The following is a 27,063-nucleotide window of genomic DNA, read 5'->3' as shown; positions in this document are numbered from 1 at the left end:
CGTATGTGTGGGAGAAAGAGCGAGAAAGAAAGAAGAGGGAGAGAAATAGAGAGATTTGTAAAAGCAATTTGAGCTGCAATTTTCATGTCGGGAAATTTTATTTCAGGTTGAAATTGTTTCATATGTACCTCTAAAATGACAAAAAAAGATTATAATTTATAAATCTGTCATATTTTTTTTAAAAAGCTATCCGACAAAAGGCTCAGATTGAAGTAAAATTACTTTACTGTCATACTGTATAATGACAATGAACTTCATTCTCAATAAACTGTGTTTACAGTGTAGAGAAAATATATACAAATTACATTGTGAAGAAGGATTAGTTACAAAATTTGGTTTGCTATAAACTATTTCGATGACACGTCTCTCTCTTGATGCAATTTACTGCTATAAATTATTAATACTACTTTGAATTTATCACTGAGATTCAAATTTCATGCAGAATTACATGTATCGTTGTATAACAGGTTTTTGCAGCAAAATGAAGTTCGAAAGAATAAAACTCACATTGCTATAATGAAATAGTAAAAAAAAAAATAACTGAAATTTTTTTTTAGCAGATTATATGAGTTATAATTTAGTAAGGTATTTATGTACATTTACTCTTTTATAATTATACTAAGAATTTATCATTGTACTCTAAAGTTTGGAAATAATTTCCACGATTGCTATATGCAATAATTTGACCACACACATTATATGATAAATTATTTCTTAACATAAATTAGTCTAAGCAATTATAAAAAAATAGGGGGAAAAATAAATCTTAAAACCTCCATGAAATTTGATTACATATTTATTTTTTACACTGTATATATTATGCGAATTCCTTTCGCTCAACAATCTAAACCCCGTGTGGCAAATCATTAATATTCCAGAGAGGGTCATTTTATCCGAAAGGGGAGTCATGTTTCAAGTTATTAGTTAGAAATCATTAAATGCCCCATTTCATAATGTCTGAATAATTTCTATAACAACCATGACAAAATGGCCGCCATGCATCGACACCTTTTTTCTGGATGGGTGTGTAATCCTCAACCCAACACTGGCGACGAATGTTAATTCCGAGAAAATCCGTAATGATTAGCTTTACTGCTAAATAAGAGAGAATTTCGGGAGAATTATAGAATTTAATTCAAACTGAGGTGTCGGGACTGCTGATTTAAATCTCTGGCAGAATTAGAGATCTCTCTTTTATCTGATCATCTCTTCTGCTTCGCTGCCATATTTGAAATATGTTTACAGAGTTTAACAACTTCAGCGATTAACCGGGTCGCTGGATTCAACCCTGTCATGAAAGTAAAACCGATTTGATATACTAAGTACCCCGAAAGAAAATTACAAAACTGTATAGGCTTTCAAGTACTTTATCATAACGATGAGAGTTTAACAATGGTAATCGCATACGATGTGATTTTTATATGGGATGAAACATGAACATTAAAAATATGGTAATATTGCAAAAAAAAATATCATGATTAGATAGCACTTTAAAAAAATAGGTGTCCTTTTTGAAAGGCACAAAAATAGGCGTTCTTGATTGTATGGCAAGATACACAGAATGAAAGAATGCTGTAACAAGTCCATAATCTTCATAAAGAATTCTCCCGCTATGAATTGCGTTAAATATTCACATATAAAAACGAAGGTTTGAAACCTTCCAAATAAACATCACAGAGAAATCCAATTTCGTCTACACATACTGTTTCTTGCACGTTTGAATTTGTTCATAAACGTCTGCTATTCTTTGCTGTAGAATTTTTGCATTTTTCTGGGGTAGGCGAGGAATGTGGTTATAAAGCTCTTCGTTTTGGGAGAACATTTTGTTCAGTTCTTCTCCTACACTTCCGGAATGATGGAGGCGCTCTATGGCACGTGCAGTGGAGTTCCTGAACACACATAGAGAGTCCAGTAACGTCCGGTGGTACGAAGCGTATTTATCCAGCAGACGATACCCGTGGAACAATCCGGACTCGTTGTCCAGAAATATCAACCGTCCATTGGATGTTCTTTCAAGATTATGCGCCGGCGTGTTCATCATATTGGGATTCCATTGCTTGTTGAACATGTTATTAACCACACGGTCTAAGTTAGCTGTTAAATAGTCGAATATAATTAAGTCTGACCATTGCACTAAATCACAGAGATCCTCGGGACCTTTCGAGTTCATAAGGTCCTGTTTGGGATGTAATTTTCTGTCTTCCCCGCGAAATTCAACCGGAATATACGAGGGTTTGAGTCCCTCCACAAACTGAGTGAAAATGACCACTTTGTCGTCTGCCCACTTGCTGTTGGCGATTTCACCAGTTACCGTCCTCCATCGGTCGTCAATTGTGTTCACTAAATGCAAACTAGAAGGGGGCACATTGTCAATACCCAAAAGTTTGCTGAGGTAGAACGAGAAGATTTCGCCCTGTATTTGGTCGGTGTTTAGTCTGTATCTAACACAAGCTTGGGCAGCGTCTTTAAACGTCGCCATTCTATTTTGCATCCTACCACACCCAGTTTCCAGTTTCACGACTTTCGTCTTGTCTATCTTATTCTTCCATCCTTTCTGGTCTTCCTCGGTAAATCCGCCCGGGCATTTTCTCTCTGTGGTCTTGGACCAGAAAACCCCGTCCACAACATCTGGGGATTTCGCTGATTCACGATTCCTAATGACGTCTTCTTTTGCAGGTGAAGTGCCAGAGGAACCGTCCGATTGCTGTGATCCGCTGTAATCGGTTTGTCCCTGTAAGTACGCGTTTGTTCCATTGTTCTGAGGATACACTACTCCATGCGAAGAGGGTTTTACCAGCCTTAGTGGATTATCCAGCGAAAGCTGTTTTCTTGCCGAGCCTTCGGACTCGGAGCGAACACCAATCTTGAAACCAGAGTCTCCAAATTGCTCTTCGTTCAAAGGAAGAGTTATCACCGGAAGCTGTATCACCAACCCGAGGACGAATCCTAAAGTGAAAGCGAGTCCTGCCATGATAACAGCGTTGGATCTTCTCATAACACTACAACACACACAGTAAAGGGAGTTCACATAACTTATACGAGTCCAGCGCTGTTACACGGTCTTCAAATATCCACATGTATATTTGATATTGCAATCATGGACAGATTAAGAAAGCTCGCTATCTGATGGGCGAGTTTTGTAACGTTGCTGGCTGCCGCACCTGGACTTGTTAGCACCTCATTACTACCTGTGACTCTGTCCGGGAAAACATGGAGCGAGAGACTGTGAATCAGGTCCAATGGTACGACAGTTTGTCTCTTAAGAAGTCACTCTGTCGTCTCCGAGCTCCGCAGAGCCGTGATAATCTCGAAAGTCCTCCGTCTGCCTCCCGTAGATGTGCGACAAACACCGGCTGGTCTCCTCTCTGCAGGGAAGAATTAATTCTCCAACGCTCCGACACGCCACTCCAGAAATTCCCCTTTAACAACGACTTCCTGTAAATATACGTTCATCTATATTATTGTCTCTTCTTCATAAATAAAACCACCAACACTTTTCTCCGCTGTTTATAATTCATCCTGCCGTTATGCAGTTCCTAACACACTACAGCATATCATTAAAACCCCTTTAATTCTCCTAAGTCGGAACAAAACACACCTTTACGGCGCATGATCCAGGTATAAATCGAACAAGCCCCGCCTACCCTGAATATGTCGGAGAGAATAATGACGGGTTTTCTCTGCGCGTTGTAGAATAAGCTCCCTGCTGCTAGGTGCCTATTAACTGACCCCATTCAGTTCACAATTCTTTACAAAAAATTATTCAATATACAATACAGGGTTAAGAACGCTTAGCGAAATGTGACAGTGTCTTACGTAAGAATATATCTGTTGTTGAAAAGTTTTCTAGCATTATTAGATGACACTAAGTCGATTTTATATGCTAATGATGGAAAAAGGCGATGTCAATAATGTTTTCATAATGAGGTAGGGTTTTCGTCACAGCATGAAAGTAATGGTTAGGAATTAATTAATTACATTCTGTGATTGCGATGTTCCAGCTTGTCAATAGTGATTAATATATAACTCTACTGATCCAAAAGTCATCCGTCATCCTAGGGCCAAATTTCAATTAGATTCAACTAAATTCGTGCATCATAGAGGAGTATAAAAGAAAATTGTGGAATCTGATTTAAATATTTGCGATTCATCTTGATTAAAATCAGGGCTTTTTACCTGTTAAAAATAACAATTAATATGCGATCATATTCTAAATGCCCCCATATATCTATGACGAGCTTATAAATAATATTCAAACAAAAAGAAAACAGAAACCATTGAATAAGATGATATATAGAAACTCAAGATAGTGAAATTAAATGATATTAATTCTCAAGTTTGTACGCACAGACGTATTATAAGCTGTTATTGTCATCCATGACCAAAAGGAAATAATGGATTTTAAAACGTGTTCTAAAATATTGAATTTCATATAAAACTTGAGAAAATATAGCACCAGTATGCGTGTTGAACTTTACTTAAAGATGTTTTTTTTCTCTCGTTGGAGATATTCTATCCTAAAGGGGCCTAGTCATAATGCAAATGATGCAATGGTTGATCTGGTTATAAATGAAAATTAAAATAAAAACACGTTTTAAAATTCATAAGTACACTGGCTAGGTTGGTAATCATTATCAAATTTCATTTAGAAGTGCATTTTTTAAAAAGACAGTTATGTACATTAGATGATTAGGGGCCTTAAAACGCCAACAATATGGTACTTGTTAACATGAAATTCATGTATGATTTTTTTTTTAAAATGTGGTTTACATTTCTTATTACTTTATTAAACTATATTTTATGTTTTGGGTTGTTGTGTAAATTATGCTCTTAGTACAAGGTATAGCTAGTTTCAAAATTTAATTTGTCAACTATCAGGAAAATAAGTAAATAAAAATAAACAAAAATAGAAAAAAATTCACAAATTTTAGCATTGGTTCTAGGCTAACTTGAACGTTATAAAAGTGGGAGAGTCGGACTAAATTATGTAATAAACGTTCAATTAGTTTCTGTTTGCTGTAGCTAGAAAACCCGAAAAACAACAAAATTAACGTTTGAAGATAAAAATAACAAAACCGGTGATTTAACATAGAAACACTGGTGAATTCTCTTAAAGAGTCCCTAAAATCTTAAAGCACCTTTTTGTTTAAACAGTATCACTTTCTCTTACAATAAGTCAAGTGGCCAACCCTCCTGTTGAATACAGTTAAAAGTTTTAAACCCTCCGAGTATCCGGAATTGGCCCTTGTGGTCGTAATAAGTGCTTTCAAAACAATCAGACAAATACACACATGACAATTTAAAGCGATAAGATATTAAAACACTGACACTGTGAGTGGGGGTATGATAACGGGTATACACCCTCAGGAGAAGGAATTAATGGCTGGCAAAATGCTCTAATGGCCGTCGAGTGCTAACTGTAGTAGGGTTCAATGCAATATATGTATACTGTTTGGAATAAATTCGCTCATTTAAGAACTCATTTTGAAAGAAAAAAATACACAAAAAATATATTTGATGTTGGAGATATTGATGTTTTTTATGGGGTGGGGGTCTTCTGATAAAGATTCTCTCACATCTAGCGACTATCTAATTTTATGTATGGCTATCAAGTAAATGTTATTCCGACCAAAGTTTTTTACGCTATAGAAACATGCATAATATTTTTCTCTTGATATGTTTAGATTCTTATAAACTTTTATCACTAAATATAAATCCAAGATTTCCCTTAACAAACTACATAAGCAATGAAATCATGATACAGCAATTTTGCCTTCAAATAAAAAATACAACTGAGCAACCTATTCACCAGTCAAATATATCCTAGTTTTGTTAATGACTGAACAAATAAAATATTGTTTTAAACTTCAAAAGAAATGAAATAAATGGCTAATAAATAAACTTGTCTTTGTTTTACCTTGATAGACGAAAAGCCACATCAATATATATTCCCAAGTGCTTTCAAAATGTCCACGCTCACCCCAATTTTAAATCTGGATCTGAAAAATACAAATCGAAGTCATGATTAATAAATAATTAACGAATCAGATTGTAATTAACAACTCATTGTCAGGTCCCCCCGTGGCATTGACCGCGCGCGGGGTAGGTGGTCAGCCACAGAGAGTGACCCCGCGTGATAGCGGTGTGAACTTTCAGGAATGGCAGAGCGCTGAATTATTGCAGATTTGTCACAATATTTTCACAAAAGAACTCAATTAAATTCTAATAATATGTAATAATTCCCAATCGGTCAACCACATCTGTAGCTTTTACCCCCGAGTTTCGTGACAGCCGTCATGAAAAGGGAAAAAAATTGTACAATGCTACCTGAAATTTCTCACGTGAAGAAATGGGTGTCACGGATTGAACAATTTATTTGAAAATTATTTATTGTTTGAGAGCTGGAAATCATCGAGAAAATTTAAGATACAACACCATATGTGCATACGTGTTTTTAAAGTATTACAATCCTATGGTTAATTGGATATATACCTACATGTATACCTATAATATACCAACTGCCGAATTCTCTGTTTTATAAACGAAATAAATATAATTTAAAATGCCATATTTTAATGAATTTAAAGTTATGGAGGAACATTATATAGACATTAAACCGATGAACATTAAATCGGTTATTGTATATATTTTATATTTTTGACATGCATTTCAGACGGGATTTAACAGTCTCAGTTTTGTGCCAAGACTTATCCCCCGTATCAAAACATGCGTTGAATAAAAATTACTATAAAGCACATAATTCTGTAAATCTCCCCTTTCCAACAGAACGAACTGAAAACAATTTATTTCTCGACAAAACCAACCAGTGGCAATATTTCGTTCTAATCGGCTGGGATCAATTTCTTCTTAATTGTTTATTTATCTATACCCGTCCTATAACCTCCTGGCAATGATTATGTTGGTTTTTGGCCGGGGCCGCATTAAACATTTACTGACCGATTGCTACCGTGTGTTCGAACAATTGACACGCTGTTGGACGCTCATTATAAATTCCCAAGATGCACCACTTGAAATCCCCGGATCATGAGAATTAGACGGACTCAAATGTTCCCTTTTATGGTAGAAATAATGGGATTTTAATGAACCTGTCACAATGGGGCATCACGCTGACCTTACACTGACATTGATCCCCTAAGATGAATAATGACCTTTTCAATCTCCGAACACGGAGAGTTCTTCAATTTACAGTCCTTTCTGGAGGCCACAATAGTATTGGTTACCATCATCAAACGAAGGGGGTACAGACCGTCCTGACGACAACAGGACGGGTTAAGCCCCCTGTCAGTTCCTTTACAGGATCTGTGTCCACGTCGACCCTTTGGATTTACAGAAAATTAATTTTTACCTGGTTCAAACTTGATGGTCGACAGAAAAAAAAACCTTTGAGATATAAAGAAAAGCGCCCGATGCATGTTTCTCACAAGAAATTGACAATTGAAGTTATTGTCAAGGCATCGAATTTTTTGCTGTTCATATTCTGTTGGATGTAGATGAAAAGGAATCAGATTTCCAACATCAACTAGGAAGTCGGACTTATCATTGCACTGAAGATTCGGTTATGAGAAAAAATTATCTCAACTTAAAAAATGATATCCTCCATGTATATGTATACTCATAACGAAATTGAAAAGGGATGATTAAAATGAGTACAGACCTCTTTTAAAATAAATAAACACACAATGAGTATATAGACGTCTTATGTCCATTCATTCAAAATTTAAGTTACAACATTACATGAGTATTGAATAAGACAAGGTGCAACTGAATAAACTTTTCGCTTTTTCTGTAAAAAGTAAATCAAATATTTCAATATACTCAACGTGTTTGGACCAGAATTTCAGCGTTTAATTCAAAGTCACTCAGTGTGTTTTTATAAAGACTGAGAAATAATCATACCTCAATAAAATATACCAGGTAAAGACAAAGGAAATAGTTTTTTCGACAATTGATTACACAAATACGTCGGGTTCGGAATTTCACGGAGTTTGGGTTCTTCTGATCTGACGGATTAGCAAGGCTATCGGTTTATCTGAGAAACAAACTAATTGACCATGACAGACCAAACAAAAGAGATTTGTTACAATAATACAACCTGGTGGCTTTTTTAACGCAACACAAGAACCAAACGGGCGTTATGCAGACACCTGTGTAAGAATTATAGAAACCTTACACATCAAAAGTTCGGCGCTTTCTCAAGATTTGACATAAGCACTCTTGATCTCCTATAAAAGCTTTGAAATTATGCAAATAATCACACAATTCGTATTACGATATCAAATTATGCCCATGAACAAAAGTTGAGTTGTTTTATATGAGTGTCTGGGTTAGATAACGATATAATGCACTGAAATAAAGTTTTTAGCACGAAAGATGCTGAAGTATGCAAATGTCTACGATTTCGAATTTTGCAATTAAGACAGTTGTATTTGCAAATTAAAAAACCAAATGATTAAAAACGTTTTCATTTGGTGATCCCTTTTTTCTTACAAAATTCAAAGTTACAAAATGATATCAAATAGATAAAACATCGCCAATCACAGCGTAAATACATGTACATATTGAACTTACACGTATTTTTCAAGTATTTTGCTAGGATTTAAAATTTAAAACAAAAAGAATATATTTTAGAGTATACTTAATCTTAAGTGCATACCTTATCTATGAATCAGTAAAATTCCCAAGAAGAAATGGCTTATGAGCTATAACCGTTTTGAGACTTAAAAGGCTGCTGCAGCTTTCTCCAACAACTGAACAGCGACTGAGGGATGCTACTTGACACCGCGCATTGAGGCCACCGTTTAGCATCGACAAAATGGCTACCCAAATCGACCAGTACAATCTAATCCCAGTTTTATTTTGAAACAGTAGCCGCGATCCAAACGGCTATGGTGTTGTTCGGTTAAATGTTTGGTGTCGGGTTTCTCCAATTTATAAAAGCCAGTCGATTGGGGACGCAAATAGTTTATCGTGACGAAGCAGAGAAGAATAGGGTACGTGCAATACCTGATCCCTGCTGAACCCCTCCACGGATCACAAACTCCCTTGTCCCACGCCGGCAGGCCGTCTATGTCAGCCACTCCAAGGAGGTGGTGCGGATAAAATTAACAGAATCCATCCATATCATGTTTTAGAATTCAGACTTAAATCCCCGCTTCTCTATATCCATTTTGGTGGATTTAAATCGTCCGGCTTGTTATGTTTAGAAGACCCGAGGTTGCGAGCGATTGTAACATTTCATTTAATGTAAATTGAATTTAAGTTTAATAGTTTATCTATTATGACCTGCCAAGCATCGCATGAATATGTGATAGGCATTTTAAAGCTTCGCTGGTCTCCTTTGTATGGGCTCTAGTTTTGTATGAGCGTATCGGCCTATTGTCGACCGAAGTCAGACGCGGTTAACAAAATTTCTTCTTTTCTGTGAGATAAAATCTAACTTAAATTTCATCCATATCCGTTTTCAAAATTTTTATTGGTCATTAAATTTTTTCAAAGATGTAAAGTGATATACAATATTTTCGAAAATTTAATTCTCACCGATATAAAATAGCAATATGAATTCTGACAGGTTCAGATCCAAGCACGCATTATTTACCCGATGTCGGATTACGTTATTAAGAATGGCAGACACTTCTTGTAGGAGTGTATAGTTAAAAAAAAGAAGAGTTCCACAAAGCACAAGGGGCGTTATGTTGACAGAATGAAGCATAAAAAATACGTAACACACAATAACCATACGTCATCAATTAAAAAAACTAGAAAGTATCAATAGATTTGACATGTACTTTTAATCTGAATTTACATAATTCGATTTGGATTCAAGCACCAAAGGCACGACCAACCGTTGTCATTTTGGAGACAGAAAATAAATTTTCTAAAGAATATATCTATTCATTCCTGTGTTAATAGCATGCTTTTTTTGTCAATCGTTTTAATTATGTTTATCTAGAATGACATTGGTTTTACAAATCCAAAAGATATAGACACATGGATTTACTCTACATAACATTTTTAATAAACTTAATGTTTTCTTCTAAATAACTGTCGGAAATAAATAATAATATTACTTACGTTCACTGAAGCTACATATTTTAGAATACATGTAGACGGTTACTCTCTCTATATATGAAAAGAAATGAAAATTGAGAAAGAAGAATCTTTATAGAATAGTTCATCTCTGTGGATACATATAGTAGTATATAAGGTATAAAGTACATTTTTAAGCACCTAACAAATGAAATAGATGCACATTCAAGACCTGTGCCATTGTTTGGGTGTCGTAAGGGATACCCTTGGGAGTCGCTATGCGTGTGAGGAGAAGGGTACACTGATTCTTCGTATTTCACCAAAAAACATTTGAAGGGTAAATTTGAATGAGATATATTAGGCCGGATGGCCCGAAAGTCATAAAATTAAATTCCGGCTCCAATATTTCACAATCGCCAATAGCTGCTAGTGCAAGTTTTATGTATTCCACCCCATAAAAATTTACATCTGTTTAAGCAGGGGGCGTGTCACACATGTTCCTAGATGAAGAGATGCTATGCAATATTTTTCAAATTAAAGTTCCGAAAATGTTCGTAAATTCAATCCTCCGAATTCATAAAGGCTTCAAAGGTCCACCTAGCCAGCTAAGCAGAAGATATTTCGACATGCAGGGCATTCAAAAGCCGGGTGGACCATCAAACTCAAATTACTAGTTATCAAATATCCATACAAAACGCCATAGTACACTCATTAAATTCTTGTCTCGCTTCGGAGTTTGGATCTCTTGTTTCCTTTCGGATAGCATCGGTATTTTACATGTCCAAAATTACATGTGTCACCCAGTTTTATTGAGGATACCAATCACATACAAATACATTAATGAAGGCCTCTTTTCTTCGGGGACCTAAGCCTTACAAGTTGATGTTTTGTACGTATAATTACACTTGACAACTTAAGTCGCAGGATCTGGAGTTTTCTATCGGTTCTAAATTTTATCGCGCCAGCATGCAGCTTACTGAATTACGGAGTAAAACGGTTAAAATGGCCGTTCTTTCCAATGCTCCTCTATAAAATTACTTCCACAAGTAGCAATAGATTTATAAACTGAAATACAGAGTTGCCATACATGTAAATGTATGTGTTTTTATAATTCCTTTTATCAAATAGAAGACAAGCCTCGTTTACTCTATATGTTTTAGAACTTTTAAAAAAAGCAAAATTAAGGATGGACAACAAACTAGCCATTGGAGCTGCTTAAACCTTGACATATGATTGGTTGGCCATAAGTTACCACTTAGAAAAGAAAAAAATAATTTTTAGCTGTAAAATTTGAGAATTTTCTTACATCTTATTACAGAGCTCTTCTTTTAAGGAGATTAAAATAGATTAAAATTAACAAGATCATCGAGCCCTCTTAATTTTGAAGACACTGTTTTCCAAAAACACCCGATTGAAATGAATCAAAGAGCCACCAAAACGTTGCGTTTACTATACGTACCAGAAGAGTGAACAGTGTACAGGTATAAGCAATCCAACCCATGTATCACCCGGTACTATAGAAGAGGGATAACAAAGAGATTAGTACAAAGTGGTCAGGACTAGATCCGCTCTTTGGTCTACTGATACAGAGATACAGGCGTATATATATAGAGACTTAGCAACTTGTACTGCTAATCCTGGGGAGAGCTGGAGAAAGTCTAGATAACTCATTGGTGATAAAGTGAAGAGGTCCGCTAAGTCGGTAACTGACTGTATTGGGGTGTCTGATTGATAACTGAAGGAGGATTCGGCGAGCCTCAACAACTAATGCGAGCATCCTAACACCTGGATTAAGGGGATACAAAAATGTTATGCCGTGTTGACTTAAGCTATCAACAAATAGCCATCAAAGCCGAATCTTTCTCCAACAGAGAAAGCCCAGGAATTTCCCCATACAAGGCGATGTTTTGAGTCCGAAACACAAGACGTCTTAATTTGTTTGTTTTACCCTCTAAGCTCTGAAAAGGTTTCAACTCTGGGTCTGGTTTTCGCTTTTCAATTTATCGTCGATTTGCTCCGCAATGTCTGATAACGGCTAGATTTACGCTTCTTTAGAAACGTCATGATAACTGATTTTTACTTGACGTCAAATTGGATTAAAATGACCACCACATTATAAGAATAGTACAAGGGTATATTAGTTTTCTTTTCGTCAACTGTCGATTTGTTTGTTCTATATGATATCGCGTATGCATAGCGCACATCATTTTCTTTCATAAGAGAGAATTTTAACCCCCATTATGAGGGGCCTAAAATGTAGTACGGGGGTTTGTTGGTAATTGAGCAAACTAAATCAAATACCAGAATCAAATTCTCATTGAGAGCCAAATAAAACTGATTGTAAAGACCGATTATTCAGATCATAATGATGGATTTGAGCATGTAAAAACGAACCGTCCCTCTTCAAATAAAAAAAGAAATAAAGAAAAAAAAGCGCCATGCTGTTTTGTTGCCTCAAATGACAAGGAAATCTGAGTTACCTGAAAGTTTTACTTCTTTATGTTACAGTTCACAGTGGATGTCAATTTTAATTATTGTCAAAAGGGGTTTGTACAGGGAAATAGATTTTATTTCAAGTTTTGATAACTGCTGAATCATGAAAGTAATTTGGATATCAACAGTGCTTGCGAAACCTAACTGAACTACCAAAAAGTCATCATGGCGTACTGAGAGAGAGAGAGAGAGAGAGAGAGAGAGAGAGAGAGAGAGAGAGAGAGAGAGAGAGAGAGAGAGACTCAATTACACCGAGTTTGTTATTATTTATTAATTTAAAATAAATGAATGCATTACATGGTATCAATAAATTGTTAATATCTAATTTACTGTCAAAGAGGTAGGATATGAAGATTTTGGCTCTATGTTTAAAGTTAAAAAATGTCAAGAAAACATCTTCGATACAAAGGTCTTATTGATAACGTATTCCCTATAATTGGTGCAATTTCTTTTTTCTATATAGCAGTTAAATTGCTTCATTTTGGGGGGTTTGAGTTGCTTAGATAGAAGAGGCGTAGCCCTTAATTAGCGATGAGATATGAAAACTCACCGATAAAAATGTTATTCCTCAATAGAAAAAAACTCCTAATTTCGACTTCAACGTGTCAATATGCTATGAAAATCAAGAATCTTTAGCAACAATGAAATGCCCTGTGTAATTTAAAATTTGTCTTTTGTGGAATGTTTTAAACGATTTTCTATGTAAACACCGCCTTCATAAAGAAATACTTGCAGTCCCGCGCCGTCGCCGCTCCGTGGTCTCTGACAGCGGAAATATACTGAATATTTGTCACCCCCCTAAAAGTCATCCAAACACCTAATTCCCATCTAAGCCCAATCTAATTATCAACAGTTTGCCACAAATCGTTTTAGCTAGCTGAAAGAGTTGATAGAAACTTATTCAATTCAGTGGCAAAACTTAGTCTCTGGAGCATTTGGTACGTTCGTCATTTTTCGCACAGAAACTCAATTCTGCACAGATGGAGTTCATATTGGTTATAATGTTCATGAATGCGTAATCCAGTCCGCTAATCAATGTTTTGTAAGTTGTCAATAGGTATGCCTTGTACAGGTTATTGGAACAGGTAAGTAGATTAGCAGAAGTGTTCATCGAATCCTCGCAATCGAACGTAATTTATTTTTGATGTGTGAAATGGCGGTCAACTATCTTCTATAACAAAGGAACACGTTTGGCATCTTCAGTATAGAAAATATCAATAGAAGCTCGTTTATCATACCCCAAAAACTTAAAAGATAAAATATACTGAAGTTTATATCTTATTGCCCATAATCAGATATCGAATTACGAAATTGATTTCATTAACGCTATATGTTAATGTACAGCTCGAAGTATGAAATTGCTCTGTAGTATATGTTCAAAACAATTTCGGACGCACGTGTGCACGTACAAGTATAAACCATGGGGTTAAGAATTTATGAACAACTAAACTTTATCGACACGTACAAAGGAAAAAATACACATCAAATGGAAGACTCAGGGTGAACTTTGCAGGAGATATGTTTGACATCAGCAGCCATTGATGTAGCGGTCCGCGTTACCTAGTAACGGGAGCAGGTACAACGTTATACCCGGGGTATATTTTACACATTTATCTACACAAAGCCGCGTTAACTTACACAAAACAACTGGCACCCACCTGACGAACTCGTTAATTATGTTAATTTGATATGGCCCTGGGAGATAAATTGTAGGTAAACGTGTAAGCTTTACTTACATACAAGATAGATTTCTACACATGTCATCTTGATTACACCGACTTTTAGTCATTAACTGAGTGCAAATATGTGCATACACATTGCACATGCCACGAGAATCCATTATACGCCGAGGGTAAGGAAATTCCTCTATCAGTCCACATTTTTCAAAGATAAATCAAGCCAGTACTTTACAAGATTAAAGATGATATGTCAGTTTGGGGGAAAACTTCTTAATTAAGTTAGTACTTGTTTTTTAGATATAGTAAATGGTTAGCAAGACATCGTTTTAACGAAAAAAAAAGAGCTACCGATGATATCCGATATAAATGTAAGGGGATGGAGAAAAGAAGAAAGAATTAATGGACACTTTTTAGGTAGATTTCAGTCACTGACAATAAATAAGTAATGATGTTTAATTGTAACTTTTCGCAGCGACCAAATACAGTAAAGTTTAACTGTAAAAACCAGGCGAAAAATGTAACATTTATCCTGAACAGAAAACAAAGCCATGTCTTAAAAAGTCAAGATTTTTTTCTACAAGGAAATAAAGGTGATTGATTATCGAGTATTTGATCCGCTAAAGCCGAATAGAAAAGCTTACCTCCGTCGACAGGTTCGTGCAGAAAACAATTGTCAGGAAATAAATTAAAACGAAATTAACACCGAAAGGTATCCTTAGAACTCTACACACCTCACCTGCCGATCAGTCCGTCACGTGGTCAACCAAGCGTGACGATTTACCTGCCTTCTTATCTAATCGATTACAAACTCTACTTTTGTGGCAACCTGGATCAGCTTGAATAATGGCCCTCCAAAATCTTATCTAGTCTTTTAATGTTTTTGTTTTAAATCATATCATATACTCTAGTAATGCCAACTCGAAGGGACCCTCTTGTTTGACAAACAGTGTCTCATCTCTAGAAATGTTTGCCCTGAGAACTGTACAAATGTTTAAATTGCTTGTTTGAGATGCCCTAACGGTTATTGAAAGCAAACACACAAAACCAAAATGTCCATTCTTATCGAATAATATCAAACATTGCGTATTATGTCGATTGCCTAAAAAGTAACTATTGCGTTCATTTCAAATGACAAATTGTAAATCTGTTAACAAATGAACGAGAAATTACGAGGGCGAAATGTCTGGTCTCTGTTTCTCAAACTGAAGTTAAGAAAGCTTCCCATGTGAACGTGACTCCACTTAGACATTCATGTTCAGATTTTCAAATTTACAATTTTTAATAATGAATTTCCTTATCTGAGTCAGCTGGAGATTTTTCTTATATACATTTGTAGGTGGTTTTGTGATTTTTGCAAACCACAATATCGACAAAATTTGTTCCCCTAAAATTGTTGACGATTAAGAACTGTTATCAATGTTTAGCATAAGTTTTGATTTAAGGATATAGGAAACGAAACTTTTTTAATGCTATTTTTGCCATTTTATTTTGTGGGTTATTTTTGTGCTCTTCTGAGTGCAGTTTGGTTTGGTTTTTATGTTCTGTACGGAAAGATTATCAACAACAGCAAAATAGAATATTGATCTTAAGAATGAAATAATATCTTTATTTTCTGTTAAAATGTCTATGATCTAATATCAATATTCTTATATATATGACAATATTTTTCTGTATAAGTGGTAAATGCCTGTGTCTTATGTGTGTATTATTACTTACAGTGAATGCTATCAGATACGATTTGAATTGAATCCTATGTATGACTGTGTACATCACGATAATATTGATTCAAAAAATAGTTTAGCTTTGTACGGTACTTACCCCTTTAAATTTTCTTTGATTTTGAATTTTTAAAGCAATATTTTTTTTGTTTTAAAAGGACGATTTAGAAGATTACCAAATAAATGGAGATATGTCACACACTTATTTGGGTATTTATTAAGATTTACTGAGCATTTATATTAAGTTGTTCAAAATCAGTTATACTAAAAGAAATATAAGTACTTACGTATAAGAACTATTGAAGTTTTAAGTTATTTTAAAAGGTTCAATTTCGTATTTTTTTAAAAAAAGTGTTTTTGCACACAGAAAAAGTGAGATTTTCAAATGTAATGAATATTTCATATGTAATGTAAAATAATTAAGACTGCAGATTATTTCAAGAGTGAAGTGTGATCGGATTTTTTTTCCATATTCCATCTTTCCTTAATTCTAGCTGCATCATTATTTTTATCAGCATTAGATACATTGAATGTACAGAAAAAAAACCCAATCAAAATTTATCAAACATGCAAAATTGGCTAAAACATTATATGGATGAATAAAGAAATTACAAATTATCACTTCTTTTAAAAACATCTTTTTCGTACAAATAACTATCAACAGAAAATTTAAATCGTCAAAAAGGAGGAAAAAATGGAACACGAATATCTTTAATTACGTAACCAAATAAAAAAAAAGGGAAAAAAATTCCTATAGAAATTCGAACAATATCGTCTCTACAACCTTACTCTCCACAGAAACACCTCTTGATTGATGGTGAAAGTTGTTTTACACAATGACTTGAGATTAACAGGAAAGCCCAGTAGATAAGACAGTGTTTATGCGAGTTGTTCGAGAGTTTGACACAGACAGGAAGTGTTCGGTCCTCACACGGCTCTATTTACTCACCTGTTCCACGAAAACAATGCGATCTTGATGTACAGAAAACAAGGTGAGAGAGTGAAATTGTGTTTAATCCATTTTCACTCTCTGATAACGTGCACGGGGACTCTCTCTCTCTCTCTCTCTCTCTCTCTCTCTCTCTCTCTCTCTCTCTCTCTCGTTTCTGAGTTTTTACCTTTTGCAATAGAGTATTTTTTTACACTATAGGCACCGGAGAAACAATACCCCATTGAGTCGCAAACTGAACACTTCAGGAAATTATATTTGCTGCAAAACGTACTCGCATAAAAACATTCATTACATATAACATTCAATAAGAAAATTTAGTATTTATTCAATAATTTTTTGGAGACTCACACTTTACATGTATTATATCTTCTCGAATATCAAAAATGCAGACGACACCCGTTTTGTTTTGAAAATGTTGAGCAAACTGATGGTGAAAATGAATTTTACGCCCCTTGTACTAGTCTTTGGCATGATCTAGCAAAACATGAAACGGATCTCGGCAAATTAAATATTGCAACATCATGCCATGCATTATAACGAATTATCACATTTCCACCATTTTTTGTAATTTACAAGACAAGAAATGGCGCCACGCTGTTCAAATTAAATGGCATCCTAACCAAATTTTGCGCTAAAGAGACAATGCAATCTATAGGAGAACAAACCTGGGAGGCTCTCTTAAGGTGTTCATAATTGGTCAAGAGGAAACTCGAATTTCCTCAGACTAGGATGATTTAGTAAATGCAATTGGAGAGGCTGCATCAAAGGTATTTAAGAGGATTAATCAAAATGGCCGACAACTGACGCTAGCTAGATAAGGTTGATAAATAATTCAAAGTCGTCTAGAATTTTTTTTTACCCCATTAAGAGAGAAAATGGACACCGTATTCAGCGTTTGACATCTCTTGACAATAATGGAAGAATTCGGATCTGTAACGCAATCTAAAATTAATTGATAACATCTGCATTTTCATACGTAATCCCTTACCCCCTTGCCTTTCGCCTTTATACTACATTTTATTGCCCACAAAAACTAGTCTCGCCTACACTGGGATACTAGTGCTATCTTTTAATTAACGTATGTTTTTCTTTCTTTATACAAGTCATAAAGGACCGATTCAAAGAATAATTGATTCGCAACCACATGGTGCAATGCTAGCTCAATTTTCTTGTAAAATCTTATTAACTATATGAAAAGTTCCATCAAAACACGTAAGGACACGAGATTAAAAGAGAGATACGATTTCCATGAAATGACCATATCAAATTTGATTATATTATTACATGTATTATTACACAAAACATTTGTTTTCGCTATCAAAACATTTTTAGATGTTATATTAGATCTATGCTTAATATTCGTATTTTTCTGTTATAAGTATACCTATATACGTACATATATGTACATGTATATGCATTCAGATCTACTGAATGCATATACATGTACATATATGTACATGCATATACATGTACATATATGTACACTATATGCATTCAGTAGATCTGAATAGCAATGCTTTAGCATCATTTTGTTAAGGCGACAATTGGTTCTTTCTTTTTTATTATTATAAAATTCTCATTATAATAATTTATTGGCTTTTTTCTTTTTTTGTATATTGTTTTTTGCACATTCACCAATCTGAAACATATTGCCAAGCCAATAAATAGTATAGTAAACAATGCAATACTTTTCTTGTTAATAATATTTTTTTTAATCGGAAATTTATGGATGAAATCCACTGGGTCAATATTGCAAGACCCCGCAATAATCAGAACAGCGCACATGCAGTTGATTTTTATTACAAAAAATAATTAATGTTGATTTTTATGAGGGAAAAGTCGACTGATTTTCAAGAGACACATTTTGTTATTTTAATGTGATCAATAAAAAAATTATTTATGAACATTTTGTACTTCAAGTTTTCTAGTCTAGTACTTAGCGTCTGTGGAATGTAAATATGCAATATGCCTAGAGTAAAAGATGAAGGTTCCCAATTATCAATATTAAGTGATCCAAATATCATGACATGCAAATTTAACAGAATTTTACTCATATAAGAAAAGTATACAAGTCTTATACCTCATTATACCGATTGAAAGAATACATTGATGGTGCGAGGGATAATTACCATTACTTGCTTATACTCAAGTAAAACAGTAAGATAACTTATGAGGACTATAGGTGACCGTGTCCAGCTTTAGATAATTATAATCTCCTGTAGAACTTCTCTGTTCAAAGATATAGAATAAATGTAAAAATTTTAAAGCTAAGATTTGTGGATTTTTTCTCTACTGATTTATGGCTAAAAATCATATCTTAAATTCAAGATGAGTTCTTAAAGGGACTTGGACACGATTTGAGCTTTAAAATTCAAAATTTTATTTTTCCATTTTCAATACATGTATTTAGAATGGTTGATATGGGTATCTTTAATCCTTTGTAAAATTTGAAAGTCAAATATTGAGTTAAAAGCAAGATAAAGAGTTAAATGTTCTTTGTTTTGTAAACAAAACTCGAGCCTTGTTATTGTTTACATATTTGTTTTATTGGTGTAAGTTTCATTCAAATGTTGCTTTTTTCTGTTGATAATATTAGAACCATTTTTACAAGAGCTTGGACTTTGGGTAGTTGTGTCAAACAGCGATGTGACGTAAGCCTGTCTATTGCATTGATAGCCACTCAGCCATGGCTCTTTGAAATCAACAAAATTTGTCTGGCTTTTCAGTTAAGTCTACCCAATCGTTGTATATAATGAACTTCGCTTGAAACCAGCGTCATTTTGAACTTGTTTTGATGCAAGAAATAGATAGATACATCCTTCTGAAAGTCCAAGGCCTTGTTAAAATGGTTCTATTTATGATCACATTGAATCAGTTTACCTTCTTTCTATGAGTCATTTGGTCAAAAAAGTGGTAATTTCATACTTTACATTATTTGTAAACAAATATAAGACTCGAGCTTTGTTTACATAACAATGAATTCTTACCCTTGTATCTCTTTTATAACTTGACTTCTAATTTGGTCAATCATTCAAAATGTGCAAGTAAATCATTTTATACATAAAAAATAGAAAATAAAATGTTGATGTAAAATCGTGTCCAAGTCCCTTTAAGCGCCCATGCAGTCTACTCGTTTTAAATAAAAATCAACCAAGAAAACACTTTATGAAGAACTATGTTGGACACTCCAGTAAAAAAAAAAGCAGAAGGACAATTAACATTGATATATAAAAATAATAAATATCTGTAAAAAAAAAAACAAACAAAACAAAACAAAAAACAAACCAAAAAAACCCTTCTGTACATACTGCCACCATCCATATGTAGAAAGTACTCGATATATTTGACATTGTGATTGATAAGATGTCCAACGCCAAAATTAAACGCATTTACAATGTATATTTGATACATTGCTTTATTTAGTTGCATGAATTTCAATTTAAAATGTATTAAGCGACATAAATGGTTTTTCCGTACAATACAAAAGTACCGAAAATTTACAAACTTATCTGCAATTTATTTTATATCCCAACCTAATGTCTCTAATTTTTCTGATAACACACAGGGTTTGACAGGCTGTCTGATTTTATTCTTTATGTGCAGTTATGTACCTGTATTTGAATAAAATATTATTGAACTCATTATCTGAATACATTTTGAAATTTGTACTATAAACTTATACACGCTGGACATGTAAATAGATGCAGGAAAAATGTAAAGTTTCATGTAATCGTGATATATAGTTTGTCCAAGTTTTGGAAAAACAGAGAAAGACACATCTATAAGGCGTATACATGTAATTCATAACAGCATAATTAATGTACATGTATCTGGATTTGAGCAAAATGTCTTATTACTTGAAAACTCTCCACAAAACGGCATCTTATAATATTTGTAATCTTTAAGTTATTCGGTGTTTCTTTTTTATTTCAATAAAGAAGAAAACTACGTTTTTTGGTTTTCATTTCGTGAGTAAATGTTTATCAAAAAAAGGATAGAATAAATCTCTCTAAAGTGCGCCAGGAATTTCGGTTTAAGTTTTTGATTTGTCTGAGAGTTTTGCTCACACGTATTGAATACATATAAACTGCAGGTAATTATCTGTTACAGGTGGGCTTAGGGCTTCTCATCGTCAGGGAAAAAAATATGAAATAACACACGGAGATCAGAGACAAACTTCAGAAACAAGAGGATCTATCGCCATGACAACCAGAGAGGAGACTCTTACAAGTCTGCCGATCCCGATCCTAAAGGTTATATATCATTTCTACTCACCGATTTAGACCTGGGGTGCATTAGGCGCCATTGTGGTTCATGCTTTTGTATAAAAATGCCGAACATGGAGATAAAACCATTACGCAGGCATTTTGAAAACACATCTGACAGTTAAGAAAAAACGATTTTTCATTTAAGGAAATAACATTTACAATTCCTTCAGGTATTAGCGGTGAGCCGGGCAGTAGATTAAGGAAAACCGTAGTAACTCAGGCACGGGACCTTATCAAGCCGCACAAGAAAGGAGCAAAGCCGCCGCTTTATGCAGTATTTGTTTGGGAATATGATTTATTTGTTCTTCGAGTATGGGGGCTTTGAAAAATTACTTAATGATGGAGCGAGCTTTTGTTGAAATTTTTGGCAAGAAACGCATTCGGAAACCTGGTCAATTTGCAGGGTAGAAATCGGTATGATAACATTGTTAGTGATATCTTAAGTTGGTTACCTTAAAATCTAATTAAATCATGATAAGGAAATGTTACTTTGTGTTGGACAATGGCGATTAATGACTGACACTAAGTAAATAAAATGGAGGTTAATTTCTACTAATGACGCATTCTAAATGAAACTTCCTAAGTCTTTGGAATGTCAAATAATAAATACATGGGATAACTGTTTTCATTTTTTTCCCATCTTTGATAATGTTTATTTGAAATATTTAAATCAGCGACATTGACTAAGGTTTATATCATTTCAGAGAGAGAGAGAGAGAGAGAGAGAGAGAGAGAGAGAGAGAGAGAGAGAGAGAGAGAGCGCTTCTGAGTTTTGTGCACTGTGGCATATGAACAACCCACATCATAATATTGACATTATCCAAAATAAGATAACCATAGGCCTATGTATTTACAATCTAAATCATCTCTTCACCTATAGCTATAGACAATTGCCAAACTTAATTTTGAGTGTATATACAATCGAAGACAAAACTTTGTAAATATATTGATATTCATCTTAATTTGATTTACTTACTGCTTTTTTACATGCATGCATCTCAACTCTTTAATCCGTGATGGACTTTATTATATTAAGTTAGTATGAATTAAGATGACCTAGGTCAAATGGGTCGGGTGCTTATGATGTTCAATTTCTTTTTGTAAAGATAGTTTTAATTATTTTACGACACAAAACTTGTACATAAACTCGCACATGGCACTATATTGAATAAATAACTTACTTATTTACTTAAATGATACATCATTAATTAGAAATTGTTAATTTTCTTTTTTTTTAATTCGTTCAGATACTCCAGTTCCGCTAAAAGTTACGCAAGCAGTTACATATCAACAAAAAAGAAAATGATAAATAAATATAAAGCTCCGAATAAATGATATGTACATATTTATGGCTTACTTGTGCGATGATATCTTCGTTGATACACTCTCAGAATAAAATAAATCGTGGACAAGTAAAAACAAGATAGTTGGAATAGAGTGCAGATAACACCCGGGTTTATTTGTATTAAGAGTGCAAAAAACATATTTCTTAAAACATCCCATTCTAAGACCCAAAAACATAATCCCACCAACACAAGCAACTCCTTTTATGATTCAATGGGGTGGGCTGAATTTAAAAGTAGTAAGTTGGGGAGATGTTTATCAGGCAAAGCGACATTATTTAGTGGAATATTTTTGATAGCATGAGAAACTCATCAAAATGCTAAGATATGTTGAAGATGGCGGTGATAACATTCAGACACTAAATTGACAGCTGCCTCGCTAATTAATGACTGTCTTCCTATACTTTAGAATTTCTGTTGACAAAATCCTGGGGCACAGAGTTTTTGAGCCCATTGACTTGTCTATCTGTACATCTCTATCTGTGCCTTGTCAATTGATGGAAAATAATTGGATGCAAATTCATATAATGTTTTATAAACAAATTTATACATTGCATTCAATGACACAAGGTTTTCTGAAACCTTAGTATTAAAGATTAGTATCTTTCATGCAAATGAAATGGGCATATTTATTATCATATAGGATGCAAGTTCATTAGAAACTGTTGCAGGAATTAAGTTTACATGTGCATGTTTGTAGATAAGGCCTACTAGTTAACAGGAGTAGGAAAATAAATGTTACATGCATACTATTACATAGGTAGACATTTCATTTGCTTTCCACAAGTGTGTTGGAGTTACAGTTCTTAGTGTTCATGTTAATGTTCATATATATATAGCCTTTTCTTTTATTCTTTTAAAAATGTGCAAGTTGTTTTATGCGAGCGGTCAAAATTCTCTATAATATTAATGTCTCTACAAAAGATGATTTTCCAAAAGAAAATTCCAATTTTATTAACATAATTATTCCTTTATACTGCCAGATAGAAAAATATTAAAGATAAAATGTTTCAATTAGGATTTGATAATTTTGTATAACCTTTGAACGTATAATAGTATTAAAATGCTTTTATATGAAAAAAGAAATGTGTAATTTAATTATTACATGTATAATAGTTTGGTGGCAAATTTTTCAAAGAAATTTCTGCTAAGCGTTTTAATAAATTGAATTTAACAAGCAGAGAAATTATTAAAAATAGTTAGAAGGTAAAAATTATAATAGACAAATACCTTTGCAAAATTTAAGCACAACATCTTTAAAATCAAAGAAAATCACATAGGACAGTTAAAAAAGCCAACAAAAATAAATAAAACAACATAACAAAAAACTTAAGATGAAATATATATATATATATATATATATATATATATATATATATATATATATATATATATATATATATATATATATATATATATATAAAACTAAACTCACAAAACCCTCGGATATGACGCTAGTCACATGGACAGGGATTTTGTCAACCTAATTAATTTGTATATCTTACATGTACATAGAAACATATGCATCACGACAGATACATCTTATAAGTCAAAACAGCATTACAATGTCGTCTGCCGAAAATCAAACGAAAAATGTTGAAGGGCCCACAACAGCTAGTGATGGAAAGCAGGAATTTGAGAATGAGAATAATGAGGAAGAAGAGGATGGCGTCAAAAGGGAAGATGGTGAGGACGAAGTCGACCATAATGGCTACACCAAAAGTGATTTTTTGAAGATTCCCATAACAGTTTCTGCCCCAAAGACCGAGGTATTGAATTTATTATTTACACTAGATATCGTCTAGATAATGTTGTGTGCACATGGTGACAAACGTGAATATATTTATTTTGTAATTTTATATTTTAAAGAAAATTGGTCACTCCAAATTTGTGGTAAGGCGTTTCACTTGTGTATTCCCCTTTTGTTTTATTCTATAAATTCTTATGAATAATTATGAACATGGGAGTGATTTTTTGACATTCATAATATTTCAGAAAAAGACAAAATTTCATTATTTTCATGTATGAAGCAATTTATTATTTCATTTTCATCATTTTCAAATTATATTAACCCCATTAACGTGACGATTTTCAATGATATCAAAGTTTTATGATAACTTTTAAAATTCATTTTATAAAATTGTTTCAATATACATGTATCTCGTTTCTACATGTACATGTACGCTTTATTCAAGCAAAATTTACGTGCGATTTCATTTCAGAAGGAACAGCCAACTGACGAATCTTTCAAGCAGACTCATGAAAATGTAATATAATTTATTTCTGACTATAAAATCAGTCAAGAAATTTGATAAAGACAAATTAGTGAATTACCGATCTGATAATGATAAAATAAAATTTGATATATAGATAATTTAAAGATAAAATATGAACTCTTCTAAATTGATTAGTTTAAATGTAAATATTTTATGTAATATCCTCATTTTACGCACAATGATTAAATTTGATTTTGTCATTAAATGTTATAATATAATGGAGCGGTTACAAGAACATAGAATAGTAATGTAATTAATGTATTTTGCAGGAAGTGGCCAAACCTTCACAAAACAGCGCAAAGAAAACAGGAGATGAACCTTTGCCGGAAAAAGAAATTGACATCGTCCAAGTTCCGGTAATGCAGAAATACATGTAAATTTATGTTGTAAATAATTTTTCTATGTTCTTTTGCAGATAATAAAAGTAATTGTTTTTAAAGGAAATACATGTATAAATATTTTCTTTTTTCTATTTTCAATTCATCAGCATATTTAGTACATCTGAGTTTGTAGGCAAGGGGTAGGGAACCCTGAAATCCCCCAACTAAATGTAAAATATTGTATTCAATCATAATATTTAAATCATAATAAAACACCAGATACATGTACGAAAAATGACTGATAATAAAAAATAATTGTAAAATATTTTTTTTATTTCAAAATCTTTGATCGAGTTTGTTTTTTGAGTTTTTTATGTTTTCAGAATTTTCCAGAACCAGGCCCAAAATATGACACCCCCTCCCCTCGTAAGTCGCACCATCGCGAAGGTTCGTGCTGTGGATATAGAGAGAATAATCCCCCCTGCCATCATCTTTGTAACCAAGGAGTCGGGTGCCCTCTATTTTCTCCCTCTGCTGCCCTGCCATTCTTCGGGTACCCTGTAATGATCATGCCTGCTTTCTCTCCGATGGGATTTTACGGGCAATGCATGACCAACATGAATCGCCAATTTGCAGATTGTTATCGAGGTGGAAACCAATATTTTAATGGCTGTTGCCACCGTCAAAATGTATCACCATGTTGTCCTTACGACGAAACTAATTCTCGTAATCACCGCAATGAATCCCAGGATCATTGCTATGATGAACGTCGCCATTGCTATGAAGACCCGACAACAGAATACACTTCCGGTAACCACCACCATCATCAACAAGATGGCTGCTGCGAAAATCAGGATTATAACTATAATTGCGAACAAGATGTCGATAACGATGACGGATACGATGATGCAAAGTCAGTGGAGGAATTGTTAGAGGAATACCTAGAGGACATCGACGAGAAAACCGAACGGATCCATGACATCCTCGACGATTATGCAGCCATGGATCTGTTTATCAGCGTACATGGATTCCAACCGGAAGAAGTCCACGTCACTGTTAAGGATGCCATCGTCACTGTCAAGGGAGACCACCAGTACAGCGAGGCTATGTGGGTACGGGTCCGTAATTTCTCGGAGAGTTACGAGATCCCAGAGGAGTTTGATGTCTCCAGGACCACAGCAGTCATTACTGGGGACTCACTGTGTGTGAGAATTCCGCATGTTGATGGGGAATAGGGACACGGGACTTCTCGTCATTTGCCTTACTCAAACCTTTATGACGCTTAAAAATGTTGCATGTTTTTTTCTTGGTTTTATTTTGCATAAGCAATTATACAAATTGTTTCGATTTTGAGATTTATTTTTGTTGTATAAGACATATTTTCATTCAGATATATTAATTTATCAATTATAAGTTTTAGAATTACAAATTATATTGTAGTACAGTAAAGGTGCATTAAGACATACTGACGCTACATATGGAGCTGTCTTCTCTATATCTTATTTTCTTTGTTGTAAGCATGCTTCATATAATTACTTTTTATGATTAAAAAACATCAGGATAATATAGCCCTATGGAAATCAGATACTCTCACAAGTGTTCAAAAAACCTAAACTTATATGCAATGTAAGTTTGATTTGGCTAATAAAGCTTCATGTTTATTAAATATTTATATTGATTTGTAATTTTATTACAATTAATTTAAGGGAATAATAAAATAATTTCTAAATTTTACATTGTTTAACATTTTATCGGAAAGCTAATTTTTGTTCCTTGGGTGAAGGAGGGTATTGGGTGTCTCTTGGACGAATTGGACTTATAATTGGACGTCCAATTATTACTTGCAGAAATCAATCGGTCAGTGAAAAAACAACCGTAATTTAGAGTACATGTATCAAATTAAAAAAGTATACAATGTATGTGTTGTTCATTTTCAATTGACTTTTAAAACAATTCATCTTATAGGT

The 27,063-nt window shown here is 33.9% G+C and overlaps 2 protein-coding genes across 4 annotated transcripts; one reads left to right on the top strand and one right to left on the bottom strand.

Annotated features, from left to right (window-relative positions):
- Positions 1 to 1,351: 1,351 nt before the first annotated feature.
- Positions 1,352 to 21,183, bottom strand: LOC128183666 (four-jointed box protein 1-like). Of its 3 annotated transcripts, none has more exons than XM_052852774.1 (3): positions 21,165 to 21,183; positions 5,918 to 5,999; positions 1,352 to 3,435 (listed from the first exon to the last, which is right to left on the bottom strand). In XM_052852774.1, the coding sequence occupies exon 3, from the start codon at positions 2,993 to 2,995 to the stop codon at positions 1,694 to 1,696; it is 1,302 nt and encodes a 433-aa protein (XP_052708734.1). In that variant the 5' UTR covers positions 2,996 to 3,435; positions 5,918 to 5,999; positions 21,165 to 21,183; the 3' UTR covers positions 1,352 to 1,693. The 3 variants fall into 3 exon arrangements, with proteins under 3 accessions (XP_052708734.1, XP_052708733.1, XP_052708731.1); XM_052852773.1 differs by lacking the exon at positions 21,165 to 21,183 and adding an exon at positions 14,861 to 14,977; XM_052852771.1 differs by lacking the exon at positions 21,165 to 21,183 and adding an exon at positions 8,675 to 8,980.
- Positions 21,009 to 26,795, top strand: LOC128183667 (uncharacterized). The gene is made up of 5 exons (XM_052852775.1): positions 21,009 to 21,142; positions 24,016 to 24,269; positions 24,723 to 24,767; positions 25,046 to 25,132; positions 25,480 to 26,795. The coding sequence occupies exons 2-5, from the start codon at positions 24,066 to 24,068 to the stop codon at positions 26,329 to 26,331; spliced, it is 1,188 nt and encodes a 395-aa protein (XP_052708735.1). The 5' UTR covers positions 21,009 to 21,142; positions 24,016 to 24,065; the 3' UTR covers positions 26,332 to 26,795.
- The last annotated feature ends 268 nt before the right edge of the window (positions 26,796 to 27,063 follow it).

This window comes from Crassostrea angulata, chromosome 5 (genome assembly GCF_025612915.1).
Source record: "Crassostrea angulata isolate pt1a10 chromosome 5, ASM2561291v2, whole genome shotgun sequence".
In the NCBI taxonomy this organism is placed as follows: domain Eukaryota; kingdom Metazoa; phylum Mollusca; class Bivalvia; order Ostreida; family Ostreidae; genus Magallana; species Magallana angulata.
The sequence above is the reverse complement of the archived record's forward strand: the minus strand, read 5'-3'. Positions and strand labels throughout refer to the sequence as shown.